This window comes from Pongo abelii, chromosome 15 (genome assembly GCF_028885655.2).
Source record: "Pongo abelii isolate AG06213 chromosome 15, NHGRI_mPonAbe1-v2.0_pri, whole genome shotgun sequence".
Classification (NCBI taxonomy): Eukaryota; Metazoa; Chordata; class Mammalia; order Primates; family Hominidae; genus Pongo; species Pongo abelii.
Genome location: NC_072000.2, coordinates 96815636 through 96830785, shown reverse-complemented (window position 1 = coordinate 96830785; position 15150 = coordinate 96815636). Strand labels below are relative to the sequence as shown.

At 50.9% G+C, this 15150-nt stretch overlaps 1 protein-coding gene across 1 annotated transcript in view; it reads right to left on the bottom strand.

Moving 5' to 3' along the window:
- Nucleotides 1-15150, bottom strand: part of SLC24A4 (solute carrier family 24 member 4) — a 175615-nt gene that overhangs the window by 41634 nt on the left and 118831 nt on the right. The window contains exons 5-11 of the mRNA XM_002825038.6: nucleotides 14237-14321; nucleotides 13586-13689; nucleotides 12930-13004; nucleotides 11085-11110; nucleotides 8987-9040; nucleotides 7198-7340; nucleotides 2328-2497 (exon numbers count right to left, since the gene is read on the bottom strand). Coding sequence (XP_002825084.5) covers nucleotides 2328-2497; nucleotides 7198-7340; nucleotides 8987-9040; nucleotides 11085-11110; nucleotides 12930-13004; nucleotides 13586-13689; nucleotides 14237-14321 — 657 coding nt within the window. The remainder of the gene's footprint in view (nucleotides 1-2327; nucleotides 2498-7197; nucleotides 7341-8986; nucleotides 9041-11084; nucleotides 11111-12929; nucleotides 13005-13585; nucleotides 13690-14236; nucleotides 14322-15150) is intronic.

Here is a 15150-nt window from a genome sequence, read left to right as displayed (position 1 = left end):
TGCTATACGCTGGGTTCCTCACACGCACCCTGCTCTTACAGGTGCCTAGAACAACATCCCTGGGGACAGGTTTGCCTGAGAATCAGCCCCAGGACCTTGGAATCCTTCTATGTTTGGTCACTTACATTTGCATGGTTACCAGGAAGCCTTTGAGGATTTATCAGAGAGCCTGAGCCACCCCTTCCTACTGCCAGCTCGACAACCCAGCCCATGGCCCTGGTGGCAGCCATCATTCAGGGCTCTCCCTGGTGACATTCACAGCTGCCTGAAGACGGCCACAGGAAACGCCCTGCATGCATTTTGTAATTTTTAAGTTTTTAGGTACATTATACAAAATGTACACTCACTGCTGGGCGCGGTGGCTCATGCCTGTAATCCCAGCACTTTGGGAGGCCAAGGCGGGTGGATCACTTGAGGTCAGGAGTTCAAGATCAGCCTGGCCAACATGGTGAAACCCTGTCTCTACTAAAAATACAAAAACTAGCCAGGCGTGGTGGCACACTCCTGTAATCCCAGCTACTCAGGAGGCTGAGGCAGGAGAATCGCTTGAACCTGGGAGACGGAGGTTGCAGTGAGCTGAGATCATGCCACCGTACTCCAGCCTGGGCAACAAGAGCAAGACTCTGTCCTAAAAAAAAAAAAAAAAAGTACACTTCCACTAAGTGCACAGATTAATGATGTTTCACATCAAGATGTACAACATTTCCAGCCTCTTCAAAGACTCCCCTCAGGCACTTTCCTAGTCTACATACCCCTACTCCAGAGGTAACCAAGGCAACCACTATGCTGACTTTTGTAAACACTGATTAGTTTTTCCTGAACTTGAACTTCATATAAATGGATTCAAGTATTCATGTATATTTTACGACTGGCTTCTTTCAGGCAACCAATAGCCATGAGATTCACCCAGCTTGTCGCATGAGTCAGCAGTTTGTTATTTTTCATGGGTGTGTAGTATTCTATTATATTGAATAACCCACAATATGGCTTTGCCTATTGATGGGCATTCAGATAGTTTTCCCTTTTTGGTTGTTATGAAGACTGCAGCTATGCACATTTGTGTACATGTCTTTTGTGGACATACAGCCTTTCAGTGTGTGTCACTGAAATTTTTAGAGCTGAAAGCATCCTGTTCAATATCCTCACATTAAGTGGGCTAGTGGCTGATGTGAGATTGAAGCTCAGAATTCCTTCCTTCTGGACCCGGTTTCTCCAGCTCTCCATGCTGCCTTCCAGGTAGTTCAATCACAACATGGTGGAAGATAAAGTCTTCCCAGTAGCTTAGAACATTTAGGGCATAATAACCAGTATCTCAGCAACTTACCAAAACCTATTCCTTTCCCGGCTATATATGCCATGAAAAATATACTATAAACCCCAATCTCTAAATCCTTAAAAGTTATTCAACCCTCCCCACCCTCAGCATCCAGTGGGTACAATTAATGCATGCATGAAAGACGGCCTGGATTCAGTCAGATTTCGTTGATTCAAATTTCACTGAATTGGACCGAAATGATTCACAATGATTCAAAGCTTTGGAAAGGTGTTTCCTTTTCTTAATATACTTTCTACAGAGGGCACAGTACACATTAAATCAAAGAGAAATGTTTACAATATAGAATCTGTAGGCACTGTGAAATATCGTTCTTGCATACAATCTATGTGTTAACTACTAGTTCTTGCATACAATCTATGTGTTAACTACTAATTATCAGCGATCACAGTTTGAAGTCTACCGACCCATCTGCTTCTCAGAGTAAGGACTTAAAATTCCAAAATGTACACATGCAACAAAGACTGGAAAAGTTGGTGAGCAATGAACCTATCTTTGCTATACTGTTTACACATTAAATAATATTAAAATCATTATCTCTGCAAATGAGAAAAAAAAGCACCCCATTTAAACACAGCAAGAGTGAAAAGGAAGCCCCAGAGGTCACTGCTGCTCATTAGTGTCTTAGATTTCCTTCTGGAGTTGTTCTGTCCACAGAGAACAGGTATGAACTCATCTTTTTTGTTTTGCCTTAAATAACATTTTAAAGAAATAATCCATACTTCAGGCTGGCCTTTCTCCAATTAGTTCTGCTCTAGTGCCTGACAAAATACTTAGTGAAATATCTCAGGCAAGGTATTCGATTGCTGCAGGCTTTAAAATATCTCTTCAAAGGACAATTTGCTGCCTGTGGCTGATGGGCAGGCTTCTGGAGGCCCCAGGGCATCCTTCCTTAAACAGGTGCAGTGATCAATGGCACCAGGAAGAGCCCTAACAAGCCAAGGCCTCCTGCATCCAAGGCTGCTCACTTTTATGGTCCTTCAAGAAAACTCACCTCATTAATGATGATCCTGCTGGCCATCCGTAGTCGGGTCCTGGGTCCAAACTTATTGGTGATCATGATTCGTAAGCCTGCTTCAGGGAAGGTGAACTTGGGAGGGCTGGAGCTCATGATCTCGTCCACCATCACCACAGGGTTCTTGCCATACTGTGGCGTCTCCTTCACTATTGAGTGCAACACCGTGATTAGTGCTGATCTCTCTGAGGAGAACACCCAAGTGCTGGGGCCACTGACTTCCCCTCGCCTTGTGAGCTGCCCTAGGCTGTGGTCCTGGCAGCTGGCAGCTACCGGGAAGTCTGGATGCCTGGCTTCAACTCCTCATGTCAGGCAAAGTGGGTCACTAGCTTTGAAACACCTGCTGACCTAGCATGGAAGCCCAGTAGGTCCCCTTGCTCCAGGACCACTCATGGGCAATTGATGCTCTTTTCCCCTCTCTTCTAGGGCCCAGTCTTGGCTAATTACAAGGGTCTTTCAGTTCCTTATCTAAGCCTTACCAGGGCAGCCAACCTACGATACAGACAGGGGCCTACCACTTTTCACCCATGACTATGAGGGGACCTTTCTTTCCCCCATTTACAGAGGCTCAGATGAAATTTTGCAAATTGACAAGGGTCCCCAGGGTGGAAAATGTTGCAGAGCAGCGGGCACTGGCTCTGAACTTCCTACGAGGCCACCTGCTCTGTCTGCAGGAGGGAATGCTTGTAACTTTGTTCTTTATAAGGGCAAGTAGTGAGGTCAAAGATTTAGATCATGGGACCTAGACAGGCAACTGAGACCCAGGAGAGGAGTCTGCTTGTTTGAGGGTGCACGGTGAGCCGCTGGCTGAGCCCAGTGACTATAAACCTTGACACCCTCCAGAGGGAGGCTGGTCTCTCTGACCCTTTCCTTCCCCTCACAATGGGGAGGAACAAAATTCCCTGTCCCCAGACCTCTTTCTTGCCATCCTCATAAACCTGCACTGTGCCGGTATCCTTGGGAATTTCACATTTGACTCCAGATCCCTAGGAGGGTCTAGTTACAAAACTGCTCATGAACACAGCATCCAGAAGCAGGCAGACTGTTCCCCTCCAAAGGGCTATAAAAATGGATACGACTGTCCCTCTGCACTGGTTACCAGCTCCTGGTGTGTCCTTTATGGGTCATAGGGTAACCAGGGAATAGGTCCGGAGAGCAAACCCGTGTAAGAGTTAATAGCACAAAAATGCACAAATGCACACCAGACACACACACTCCTCACCAAACAGGCACCAAGGCTCAGCAGACAGGAGGCGCGTGGGTTAGAAAACAAAGCCAGGAGAACATGCATTTGTCAGAGATGGACGCTAGCCTCTAACGAGGCGCGCAGCGCGTCGGTGGGCCGGGCTTATGGTTGGTTGTTTTGCTTGAAGTGCATGTGTTATCTATCGCATGGATGAAAGCGACTACTTACAATTTAGAAGAGGAGGAGAGTTAAGGAGACAAAGGCCAACAGAAACTGCCAGAGACGATTAGCGTGCGGTGGGTGCCGAGAGTCTGGGGCAGCACTCTTGGTGGTGGCGAAGACGCCAGGGGTTATGTGCTGGAGAGTGTTAGTAGCGGGCTCCTTCTATGGGGAGCTTCAACCCTCGGGGCCTCTGGCCTTCGGGACGACTCCTGTCCTGGCTGATTCGATGGCTCTGCTTCCACTCTGAGGAGCAGGAGCCCCCCCACAGCTCATGCCCTCAGCCCCTCACTGCTGCATAAAAGCTCAAATCCCTCCCTGCTCAGAAGCCTCCATCCCAGAGGGAGGTGGAACCCACAGAAACCACAGCTTCAGGCTCCATCCTACAGAACCAGTCCCATGCCAGGTACTGCTGGGAGAACAACTGGGCTCAGAAGGAGGGAGCCTGGAGTCTGTGAGACAAGAGCCAGGCCTCCCCCTTCTCCAATTCCAGGAGTCCCACTTCCTTCCGCACTCTCTAGGTAGTTTTCTCCCTTGGCCCTTATCTAAATGCGTTTACTCTGATAAAAGCTACAGGAAGGTGGGATTCTCCTTCCTTCCTCAGGATGCCTGGCTCCCGGGACACCTTGTCCTGGTGTCCCCTGACCAATGACAGAACCAGGGGGTGTGCCCATGCCCGGAGTGGCTGCCCAGAAAAGAACTCAATGACAGCACATTCTCTCAGCAGTCCAGCCCAAGGCCAGGCATCACCCCCAACTCTCCCCACTCCAAACCAAGGCTATGCCCAGGGCCAGGGCAGCCTGGAAGGGTCCACAGTGTGCCTCCTGGGCGAGGCCGGCAGACAGGTGGCCCAGGCTGTGTTCAAGGCCACCTGAGAAGCACCAGGAGGCTGCTTTGGTGAGCTGAGCCACACAGCTTTTAAGAACGTTTCAGTACTCAAATGCCTTTTATCAGTGTGGTGGGGAAAAGGCTTTCTCCCCACTTTTCCCGTCAAGAAGTTGGAAGACAAAACTTTGGATTTTCTATGGGAAACACAAAAACTGAGAACAGCTTGATCGGGCCTGAGAGAGAGTGTGTGCTCTTGAAGAATCTCCCAGCCAGCAACCCATGCATTCCTTTGGGTGGGGTGGCCACACAGCGACCTGCTTGGAGCTGGGCACAGAGAAAGAAACCCCGATGTCATCTCCAGCCAAAAGATTCCATGGCACCGCCCTTAGGAAAGGAAAAGCCCCAAAGCCCTGGCCTCCCCAGTCCCGCCCAGGGTGTTACCGGGGGCTCCTTCCTCCTGCTTCAGTCGAGTCTACACAGGGGACAGTGCAGAACAGTCACTCACATAGGGCCCTCTGGGAGCCTCTTATGATGGGGCAGTAAAAGTGGGGTGAAGAAATCCCCACGTCTGCCTCTCCAAGTCTCCCCTTTCTCCAATTCCAGGCGTCCAGGCCTGCACCCCACTTCCCTCCACACTCTCTGAGGACTGTTTTATCCCTTGGCCCTTATGTAAATGCATTCCCTCTGATAAAAGCAGCAGGAAGATGGGATTCTCCCTCCTTCCCCAGTGCTTGGGGGCAGTCCCGTGTCCAGTCTTCCAGTCTTCCAGAAAATGTCCTGGACTTAAAAAGATTTGGGAGAAAATAAACTTGCAAGGAAGTGCTACTGTCACAGGCACAGAGTGATGGAGACAGTCACAGCAGTGCCGGAAAAGGCACCGTGAGGCGGCGGCCTCTGGGAGCCTGGGTTGCTCTGGGAAGGTGAGGAGCTGAGGCCCCCATGCTGTGAATGAGGAATGTTTCCTGCAGGGTCCTGGGAGGTCTCCTGGGTCGGCCGCAGGGTGGTGGGTGGCTCTTGGATGGGCATCTCCCACTGGCCTGAGTGACTCAGCACACAATACTTCTCTTCTTCACCATGAAGGCCCAGAGGACCCAGAAGCACCATGTATACGACAGGGCAGCAACCAGCCTCTGTCCTGCCAGCCTGTGTGTGGAGACCAGGCTGTGTGTGGGGACCGTCTCGGGGCCACTGCATCCATAGAGCTAACATCCGACACAGCAGCCCTCATGGCTCCTTCCCCTTCTGAGGTTGTCCTGGAAACGGGCTTCCCCTGGGGTAGCCTGCTCAGCATTTATGAAACACGACACACGAACCAAACTCCGTGCTCATCAGCTCCTCAGCTCTATCCTTCGTGGGTGGGCCTCAGCAGCCAGTCTGTGGCCTGGACCCCACCCCGCCACCCTAGCAGGTTACCCCCTTCTATATGGAGAGACTCCTTCCTCTTGGGGGTTACCTGAGACAGGGCAGAACAGACTCCCAAAATGCACATGGGAGGAAGCCCCTGCCCTCATCGGCTCCAGGATGATGACTGGAGAAGGGGCCCAGAAATACAGATTCTGCCCCCAAGATGTCCCAGACACCTCTGAGACCACTTGATCCCACCACTGACATCACAGAAGAGTTCACCTAAAAGAGGAGGTGATTAGCCCCAGGCCATGGAGAATGGGGGGGAAAGAGCCCCCAGACACCAGTGCAAGGCGCTCACCTGGTGAAGGCCTGGCCCAACACTGTAGGTGGAGGTCAGACCTGTTTTTCCATACCGATTGCAAGAACCAGCCCCTGCTCTCCCACTGGTCTGGGCTAGAGTGAATGCCCTCTCCTTCCTGGCAGCTGCCTCCACAAAGGGAGCCGCCTGGTCCTTGGCCTTGGATTATTCAGGTTTCCAAGGAAGCTATCAGTCAGGCCCAGATGATTCCGAGAATTCAGTAAGACACGACAGGAGATGGCTCTGGAGGCCCAGATCCCCAGTTCCCGGACAAAGGGGCCAAAGAGCTGTGGGGGGGATGAGGCTGCTGCCCCAGGGGAAGGGGCTCCCCGGCGGGGCTGTCTGAAGCTGGCCTGGGGATGCCTGCTCAGCTTCGTGTCTGCCTTTCCTGGCCTTGTTCTTCCTCCGGGCAACAGTTCCCAGCCCAAGAACCGGTGCTTTGTCCAGAACCGTTCTCCATCCAGGACTGGGTCTGGCATTTGAGAAACCGCAGGGAGGCCCAGGCTGGCTCTGCTGCCCCAGCTCCTCAGCTGCCTGTCATGGGTCCTTACATGGGTCAGGGACACCACTGCATTCTGAAGAGCCAAGCAGGCCTTACGCCTTCCCCAGAAGGTGTGGGAAAGCGCCCAGAAACGTGGCTGTGGTTTTTCTCTTTCCTAGTGTACTTTCCCTCCACCCCTGCCCCACCTAAGCAAACCCCATCTCTCATACTGACTCTCCCTCCTCACTTAGGGCACCTGCGGTCAAAGGTAAGAGAGTGACAATTTAGAAGGGAGACATTGTGAGAGGGGGGCTGTGTATGTGTATGTGTGTGTGTGTGTGTGTGTGTGTGTGTGTGTGTGTACACAAAAGAGAAGGAGAGAGTGGCTCCCAGGACACATTTCTGCCCACTCCTGTCTGCTCAGCCTTACCTTGCCCCAGCAATGGCACGGAAGGGTCATCATAGCTACCGTCATAGAAATCATTACCAGCCTCCAGCTCACTGTTGACCGGGTTGCCGTTTGCAATGCTCTTTTGTTTGACTGTGAAAAAGGCTTGCATCTTCACATTGTACCTGGAAGTGAGGGGAGGCAGGAGGTCAGGGCAATGGAAAGGAGTCCCACCAACTGGGCAGGGGGCGGATCACACCCCATCCCTGCACACAGTCAGCACAGCCCAGGAGTGGTGGGTGGCAGGGGAGGTGTGGAGCCTCAGCTTTTCAACTGGGCTGACAGTTTCCTGACAGGGACCTGGGAACATTGTGTTGTCTGGTGGCACCTGCTCCTATTGAGCTGGTGATGGGCTTCCTGGAGGCATTAGAGACCTTTCACCCAAGAAAATGACTGAGGCCTACTTACTGTAGCCTGTCCTAATAAAGGAAGCTCAGCCTCGCCTCTGGGAAGGCTCGCAGCAGGCATTACCAGTCCTCTCTCCCCCAGCAGCAGATCTTGCTCCTGGGATGCTCACGAGCACCCCCTGCACCACTCACAGCCAGCACTGCCATCGCCCCTGAGGGAAGAGTCTCTCCATCTCAAAGAACCTCAGGCGGGCTCTCGCTGAAAGGCACTCAGAGTGGAGATCATTCAAGGACAATGCTCTTGCAGTCTGACAGTTTATCACCCATCTTTATAACATTATAAATGTTTTATATAAATGTGTTATTTATATCCTCATAAAACCCAGAGTGTTGTCTTTCTTTTTAATCACGTATCGAGGTATGAGGAGGAAGATAAACCTGAACGTGGCTCAGCTCATGAGTAGGGATGTGTGTGTGTGTGTGTGTGTGTGTGTGTGTGTGTGTGTGTGTGTAGTGGGAAAAAATATATGTCATAACATTGACCATTCTAACTACTTTCCCTTTTAAGGGCACAATACAGTGGCATTAATTACATTCACATTGTTCTACAACCATCAGCACGGTTCCCAAAACATTTGTATCATCCCAAACAACACTATTCCCACTAATCATTAATTCCTCCTTCTTTGCTCCCCAGCCGCCTGCACTGACCTCTGATCCACCTCTATGAATCTGGCTCTTCTAGATCCCTCATGTTAAGTGCAATCAGACAATATTTGTCCTGTTGTGACTGGTTTCTTCCACTTAGCATGTTTTCCAGGTTCATCCATGTTGTAGCCTGTCAGAACGTTATTCCTTTTTTGGCTGCATAGTATTCCTCATGGGTAGTTTTGAGATGGTCCTGACCTGGGTAGCTTCTCGAGGGGCTCAAGGTGGCATAGCCTGAGTTTGCATCCTCAGTACTATCAGTAGTGCTGCAGTTGTGCAAAGCACTGGCCCCGAGAAGCGGCATTTTATGAAGCCTGGGGCAGACCTGCCTGGCTTTTTGAAAAAAGTGGTATTAAATTATCAGAAGGCTTCTAGAGACAGCACAAGTGAGTGGTTACCCTGGGGCATGGAGAAGCTGCCCAGAGCAGGACGGGAAGGAGGCCCTTGCATGCTACTTGTTTGGAGAGCAGCCTTGTGGTCCACACATCAGCCACCAGCGTGACTCCCCTGGCCTCAGTGTGGATGGCACCCCCGGAACAGCATCTGACACCCTTCCCCTACTCCAGCTGTCCCCCAGCAGGGTGTCTACCAGAGAGCTGGGGCTGGCCTAAAAGGACAAAGATCTGACAGATGTTTTTCTCCCTGCTGTCACAAAAGGCTATAGCAGGCAGGGCGGCAAGGCATCGGCAGCCCCGGGGAGGAGAAAGGGCACTTACTTCATGATCAGAATATAAAACACATACAAGATGATGAGCACCAGGCCTTCCCACCTCAAAGAGAGAAAGGAGATTGCGGTTAGAGCTCGGGGCCCGGGGCAGGTGAAGGCTGGGACTGAGGGGTCCAGAAGTGGGGAAGGGCGGGATGTCTTTACCTCCCCCGCCCCTAGTGCCAGGCCCAGAACCCGGGCATGTGAGAGAGATCCCCCAGCCTGTGGCTGTCTTGCCATCAGCAGCCCTCTTGATGATCAAGCGAGAAAAGCTGAGGGGTCTCTTCTCAACTATAGAGGTCTGCAGGACAGAGGTGGGGTTCCCCCAGCTTCCTAGAAAAAGGAGGGACTAGGGCTACCATGTCCCAGGATTCACAGAGGCTAGTGGCCTGAAGTCACACAAACTGGACCCTGAGAGACCCTGTGGTCACCCAAGATTCCGGGCAGGAGCCAGAGAAGCTGTGGGTGTGGGAGGAAAGGGGCCCAAGTCCTGGAAGTAGGGCCTGAGAGCTGACTGAATATGCAGCAGGTGGCACAAGAGCCTCCCAGGCCTTATGCTGGGCATGGAAGGGTTGGGGTCCTCCTGGGATGCAACCATTACTACCCTCTGGTGCACCCCACCCAATCCCATTAGCAGTGGGGATTTTTCTAGCTCTGACCACAAGCCCCTGGGGGAGCACACAAGCTTTAGCTTGTTCATTCACTTGACACGTATAAACCAAAGCCCCCTATGTGCCCAGCATGGGCTACAGTTGTTTTGGGAGCTCTTCCTTTGCTGACCTCCAGATCATGGAACCACTGCCATCCCAACCCTGTCTACAGATGACGAAAATGAGACCCAGGAGTTCAGAGGCTTTCCTGGGGCCACACAGCAGGTTGGGGGCCAGGAGAGGACCAGAACCAGGTTTCTGGGGGCCCATAGCACACAGCTGCTCAGGGCAGGTGGCTGATGTCCTCGGCCTGATTGTCTGCCTCTATTTCCATAAATAATCGTACAGGATGCAGCCTGTAATCCAGACACTTTGGGAGGCCAAGGCAGGTGGATCACTTGAGCCCAGGAGTTCGAGACCAGCCTGGCCAACATGGTGAAACCCCATCTCTACAAAAAATTTAAAAATTAGACAGGTGTGGTGGGATGCACCTGTAGTCCCAGCTACTTGGGAGGCTGAGGCACATGAATCGCTTGAACCCAGGAGGTTGCAGTGAGCCGAGATGGCACCACTGCACTCTAGCCTGGGCGACAGAGTAAGACTGGGTCTCGAAAAAAAAATCATACAGAATGCATGCAGATTCTGAATCATTGGCAATCAAAAGAAAATTTTTATGAGTTATGAATGTAAGATGCATTCCCATGCAATCAAATAGAGTGGAAACATCAACCTGTTCCTCAGAAGTTTGTGATTTATGTATCTGTTTTGGGGGACAGGGTGTCACTATGTTGCTCAGGCTGGTCTCGAACTCCTGGGCTCAAGCCATCCTCCCACCTCAGCCTCCTTAGTAGCTGAAATTACAGGTGTGAGCCACCATGCCCGGCTATGTATCTTAATTAGGAAATCAATTCCTACCTCAGTGTCTTAAAGATGAGTCCCTACATTTTCTTTGACATCTTCTAAAAAGTCTCAGTTTTACAGTGATATCTTTAAATCACCTGGAGTATACTCTTGTATAAGGTGTGAGGTAGGGATCTGATGTTGTGTCGTTCTGTGTGGATTCCCAGTTGTCCCTGAAACATTCAAGATTCTATTCCTAACTCACTGCCTTATCATGACATCTCTGCAATCTCCCCCATTCCAGAAATAGACCCATTACTGCATTCCATATTGGCCTATGCTTACACCTTTGCAAAATACCATACTTTTTTTCAGAATTTTTGCTTTATAATATATCCTGATACCTAGCAGGACGGGACTATTAAGGGAAACAATTTTTCTCACTTTGACAGGATAAAGAAAGGCATTTTTGCTTAGAATGATATCTTTTTTTTACTTTCACAAGTTAATAAGCTTAAGTTTATAAAAATAATTTTTAAAAAGATTCAGGGAACCCAACAAATAAGGATACTGGAAACAACAAAAAAGAACAATGAAAAATACACTTGAAAAACTTACCACACAATTTGTTCATCATATATGAACTGTAAGGCAAAATAAACAGAGTTGAGGTGGGTGGGACATACTTATTTCCAAACAAGAACAAGCACAGACACCCAAGCACCTAGAGCCAATTTATACTGGCCTTGTTATATGTGTTATGGGTCCATTTCTGAGCTGCTCACCTACAGGCCTTTCCTTAGTGTAGCCTAGGCCAGCAGTGTACTGTATCACATGGCCCCAGCTTAGCATGTCCACCCCCAGAGATATGTCCTGTGCTTTATAACAGTCCAAGTAGCTACTGGGGGCTAACCTGGCAGAAGCTTCCCCTTATTCATGGAGTAGAGTTGCTATAATCAAGAAATCTCAAAGACAGAAACATAGCTAAGTGTGTGTGCATATGTGTATGTGTGTGTGTGTATGGGGTGTGTGTGTATATATATGGTGTGCAAGTGTTGTTGGAGGGTGTATCTTTTTTGTTTTTGAGATGTAGTCTTGCTCTGTCACCCAGGCTGAACTGCAGTGGTGCGATTTTGGCTCACCGCAACCTCCGTCTCCCAGGTTCAAGCAATTCTCCTGCCTCAGGCTCCCAAGTAGCTGGAATTACAGGCATGCACCACCAAACCCGGCTAATTTTTGTACTTTTAGTAGAGACAACGTTTCACCATGTTGGCCAGGCTGGTCTCAAACTCTTGACCTCAAGTGATCTGCCCACCTCGGCCTTCCAAAGTGCTAGGATTACAGGCGTGAGTCACCATGCCCAGCCTTCACTTCATTTTATAAATCAAAGAGTTTTTACATTGTTTTAGTGAATCCTTAATTTTCTAGTAAGATAACTGTCATGCAAATTAAGGAACGATTATACTTTGCTCTGTTTGGAATTTTATCAGGAGTCCTTCATTAGTGTGGAAAATCACATCATCGACATCGGCATCACCCACGGGGCTTAGGTGCCAGCCCATCACTTGGGCATCAGTCTGCATTTGTACTAGACGGTCTCAGAGATTGTTTTTGTGTGGGAGGGAACCAATCCCTTCATTGGATCTCCTGGCATCTCCGTGCCAAAACATTTATATACTGAAATATGTATTCTTTTATTATAGATTACATTTCTCCTTTATATTATAGTTAGGGCATATGTTGACCTTTTTGAAATCATGTATCCGTAGATTGTTTTATCTGTAGAATCATCACAGACATCTATTTTTTGGGGGGTGTGGTAGGCAGCCGGTAGGGGGGTCCCCATGCTCCCACTGCCTGACATTCATGCTTCCCTAGCATGTGGGCTGCACCTGGTGACTTGCTTCTAACAAACAGAATACGGCATACATGGCAGGTATCACTCCCGAGAGCAAGTTAGGAAAAGGCTGTGGCTTCCATCTTGGTGCCTCTGGCTGTCGCTCTGAGGGAAGCCCGCCACCCAGCTGAGAGCTGCCCTGTGGAACAGCCAGTGGCCCAAGGCCTGCCCACAGCCACGTGAATGACCCTGCAAGTGTAGCCCTGCCCGCCAAGCTCTGCGATGATTCCACCCTGGCTAAGGCCTTAACTGCAGCCCAGCAGAGGACCTGGCCTACAGGACCCAGCTGTACCATTTCTGACCGGTTTCTCAGCAGTTTGAGACACAGATTTATTATCTCCTGCTTTCTGTGGGAGAGGTTTTGGGTCTGAGGTTTTGGGGAAAGGGAGGCACAGTGCTGGGGGTCGGGGGGCTGGTCACTGTGACCGCAGTGAGTGGCTGGCACACCCCACTATTGCGTGCTGTGAGTCCTCTCTGGTCACAGTGCCGGGGCAGAGATGGGCAGAGGTCCTGTGCCTTCGCAGGGTCCCAGCCAACCTGACCTTGGGGGCAGAGGGGCAACTCACCACGATGAGCACGATGACAGAGATGGTGTAGTACACGGAGTCTCGGCACACGGCCCACCACGTCAGACGGACCACCTGCCAGCAGAGCCCTGTTGTTGGCTGCTATGAGTGCGGAAGCGGGGAGGGGGTGCAGCTGCCCAGGCCTCCTCCCCCCGCAGTGCAGGGCATGCCCACAGAGCTCCTCCTCCTAACTCCAGGCCACACTTGCTCTTTGTTATATTTGGGGAACAGAATGAAACCAAGTAATGTTCTCAAGCCATGGCAAAGCTGCCCTCTATTCCTCTGAGGTCTGAACAGTGTGTGTTTCACAGAAGAGGCCAGAGGCTCTTGCTCTCCACTGGACCCTGGCACTTTCAGGCACAGTCGGCTGCCCACTTCCAGCTCCCTCTGCAAGGCAGGGCCTCACTCATGAGCCCGCCTCTCTGAGGTCAAGTCCAACATTCCCCCTGGGGCTCTGAGGATATCTAATGGGGTATCAACGACAATCCAGCTTCATGCTCCCTGTTGGGGAGGCCAAAACCAGGCCCCAAATGTATCCGGAATCCAGCTCAGCTGTCCTGTGGGTGTCCCCACTGCTACCCCAACCTCTTGTCATAGAGGCTCATCCCCCACACTTCAGGGCATGCATCTGCCGGGCCCAGAGAGAAACCACTGACCTGGCCAGCAAACAGTCCACACACTCCAATTATGCACAGGATGTTGAACACAGCGGAGCCCACGATGGTGCCCACCCCGACGTCCCCGTGGGTGATGAACACCCCTGGAAAGGAAACACACAGACCCTGGGCCTCAGCTACGTGTCCCCAGCCTGCCCCTTCCTCAGTGTCCCCCTTTCACAGGAAAGTGGGTTGCTTTACTAACAAACAGAACACCTGTGAAGCGGAAGAGAATGGCAGAAGCAGTGGCAGAACTAGGGAGGTGGAAATGCCACCAGGGACCAGCTACTCCAATCTTCCCTTTTTCTCTGAGCAGCTTTATTCAGATATAATGTGCATGCTATAAAATTTACCCATTTAAATATACAATTCGGTGGTTTTAGTATATTCACAGAATTGTGCAACCAAAACCACAATCTAATTTTAGAATATTTTTATCACCTTAAAAAGAACATTTTTATCACCCCTCAGCACCCTACTCTACCACATGCCCCAAGAAACCACCAGTCTACTTACTGCCTCTCCAATTCTCCCATTTTACAGATGAGAAAACTGAGGCTCAGAGCTGACAAATGCCCCCACTGCTCTGGGCACCAAATGAGACACAGGACTCTCTAGATCCTGTGTCTCAGGCTGGAGGGGATTTCTTACCAATAACAGACGCAAACAGCTCTGGCGTTGAGCTTCCTGCAGCCATGAAAGTGGCTCCAGCCACGTCTTCGCTCAGATGGAGTCTCTGAAACAGAAGTGACCACAGACCCTCAGGGTGTGACGTGGGGGCACTGGACATCACTGGACGCTCCACAGCCAAGGAGCACGCAGGAGAGCAGTGCTGCAGCCAGAGCCAAACTCGTCTGCCCGCAGCCTCTCACCCCTGGGCACATGCTGTCTGCCCTCTGCCATCTGCCTTCCAGCCTTCACCAGGCATTCCACTCAGAGCCCCTTCCCCACCCCCAACTATCTCCTTTATGTTTGTCCTCCAAGCCCGTGACCAAATAATGTCTCCCTGATGAAGTCTTCCTATGCATTCACTCAGAGATAGCCACTTCCCTCAGATACATGATGTGTTTTATCTGCTGTTACTGAAACGTGAATTTCACATGACGGTTTGTGGTCCACACGCTTGCCTTCCCTCACCAGCTGATGAGGGCAGCAGCTGGTCTTTCCCAGCTTTGCATCCCTGGTGCCTAGAACAGCGTCTGGCACAGAGTGGTGCTCCACAGACGCACACTAGTCTAGTGACCATCCCCTTCCATGCCGGTTTTGGGTACTGGGGGCCTCAATGAGAATGTCAGCATTGTGGATCTGGAGGTCTCTGACCCGCAGCTGGGCCTTGCATTCTGGAAGTCCTTCTCTATGGCAGGCCTGACATCCAGTGGCTCACAAAGACCCAGAGGTACTGGTTCCAGGGTTAAGCTGGCACGGGACAGGGTGGGAACTCATGGTTGGGGCCCGTTCTGCCTGTCCAGGTCATGTCTGGCCACAGAGCCCATCCTCTGACCTGAAATGCAGTGCTGGAGGCTTTGGACGTTTGGTGAAACCATGGAGACTGAGGGTCTGCCTGA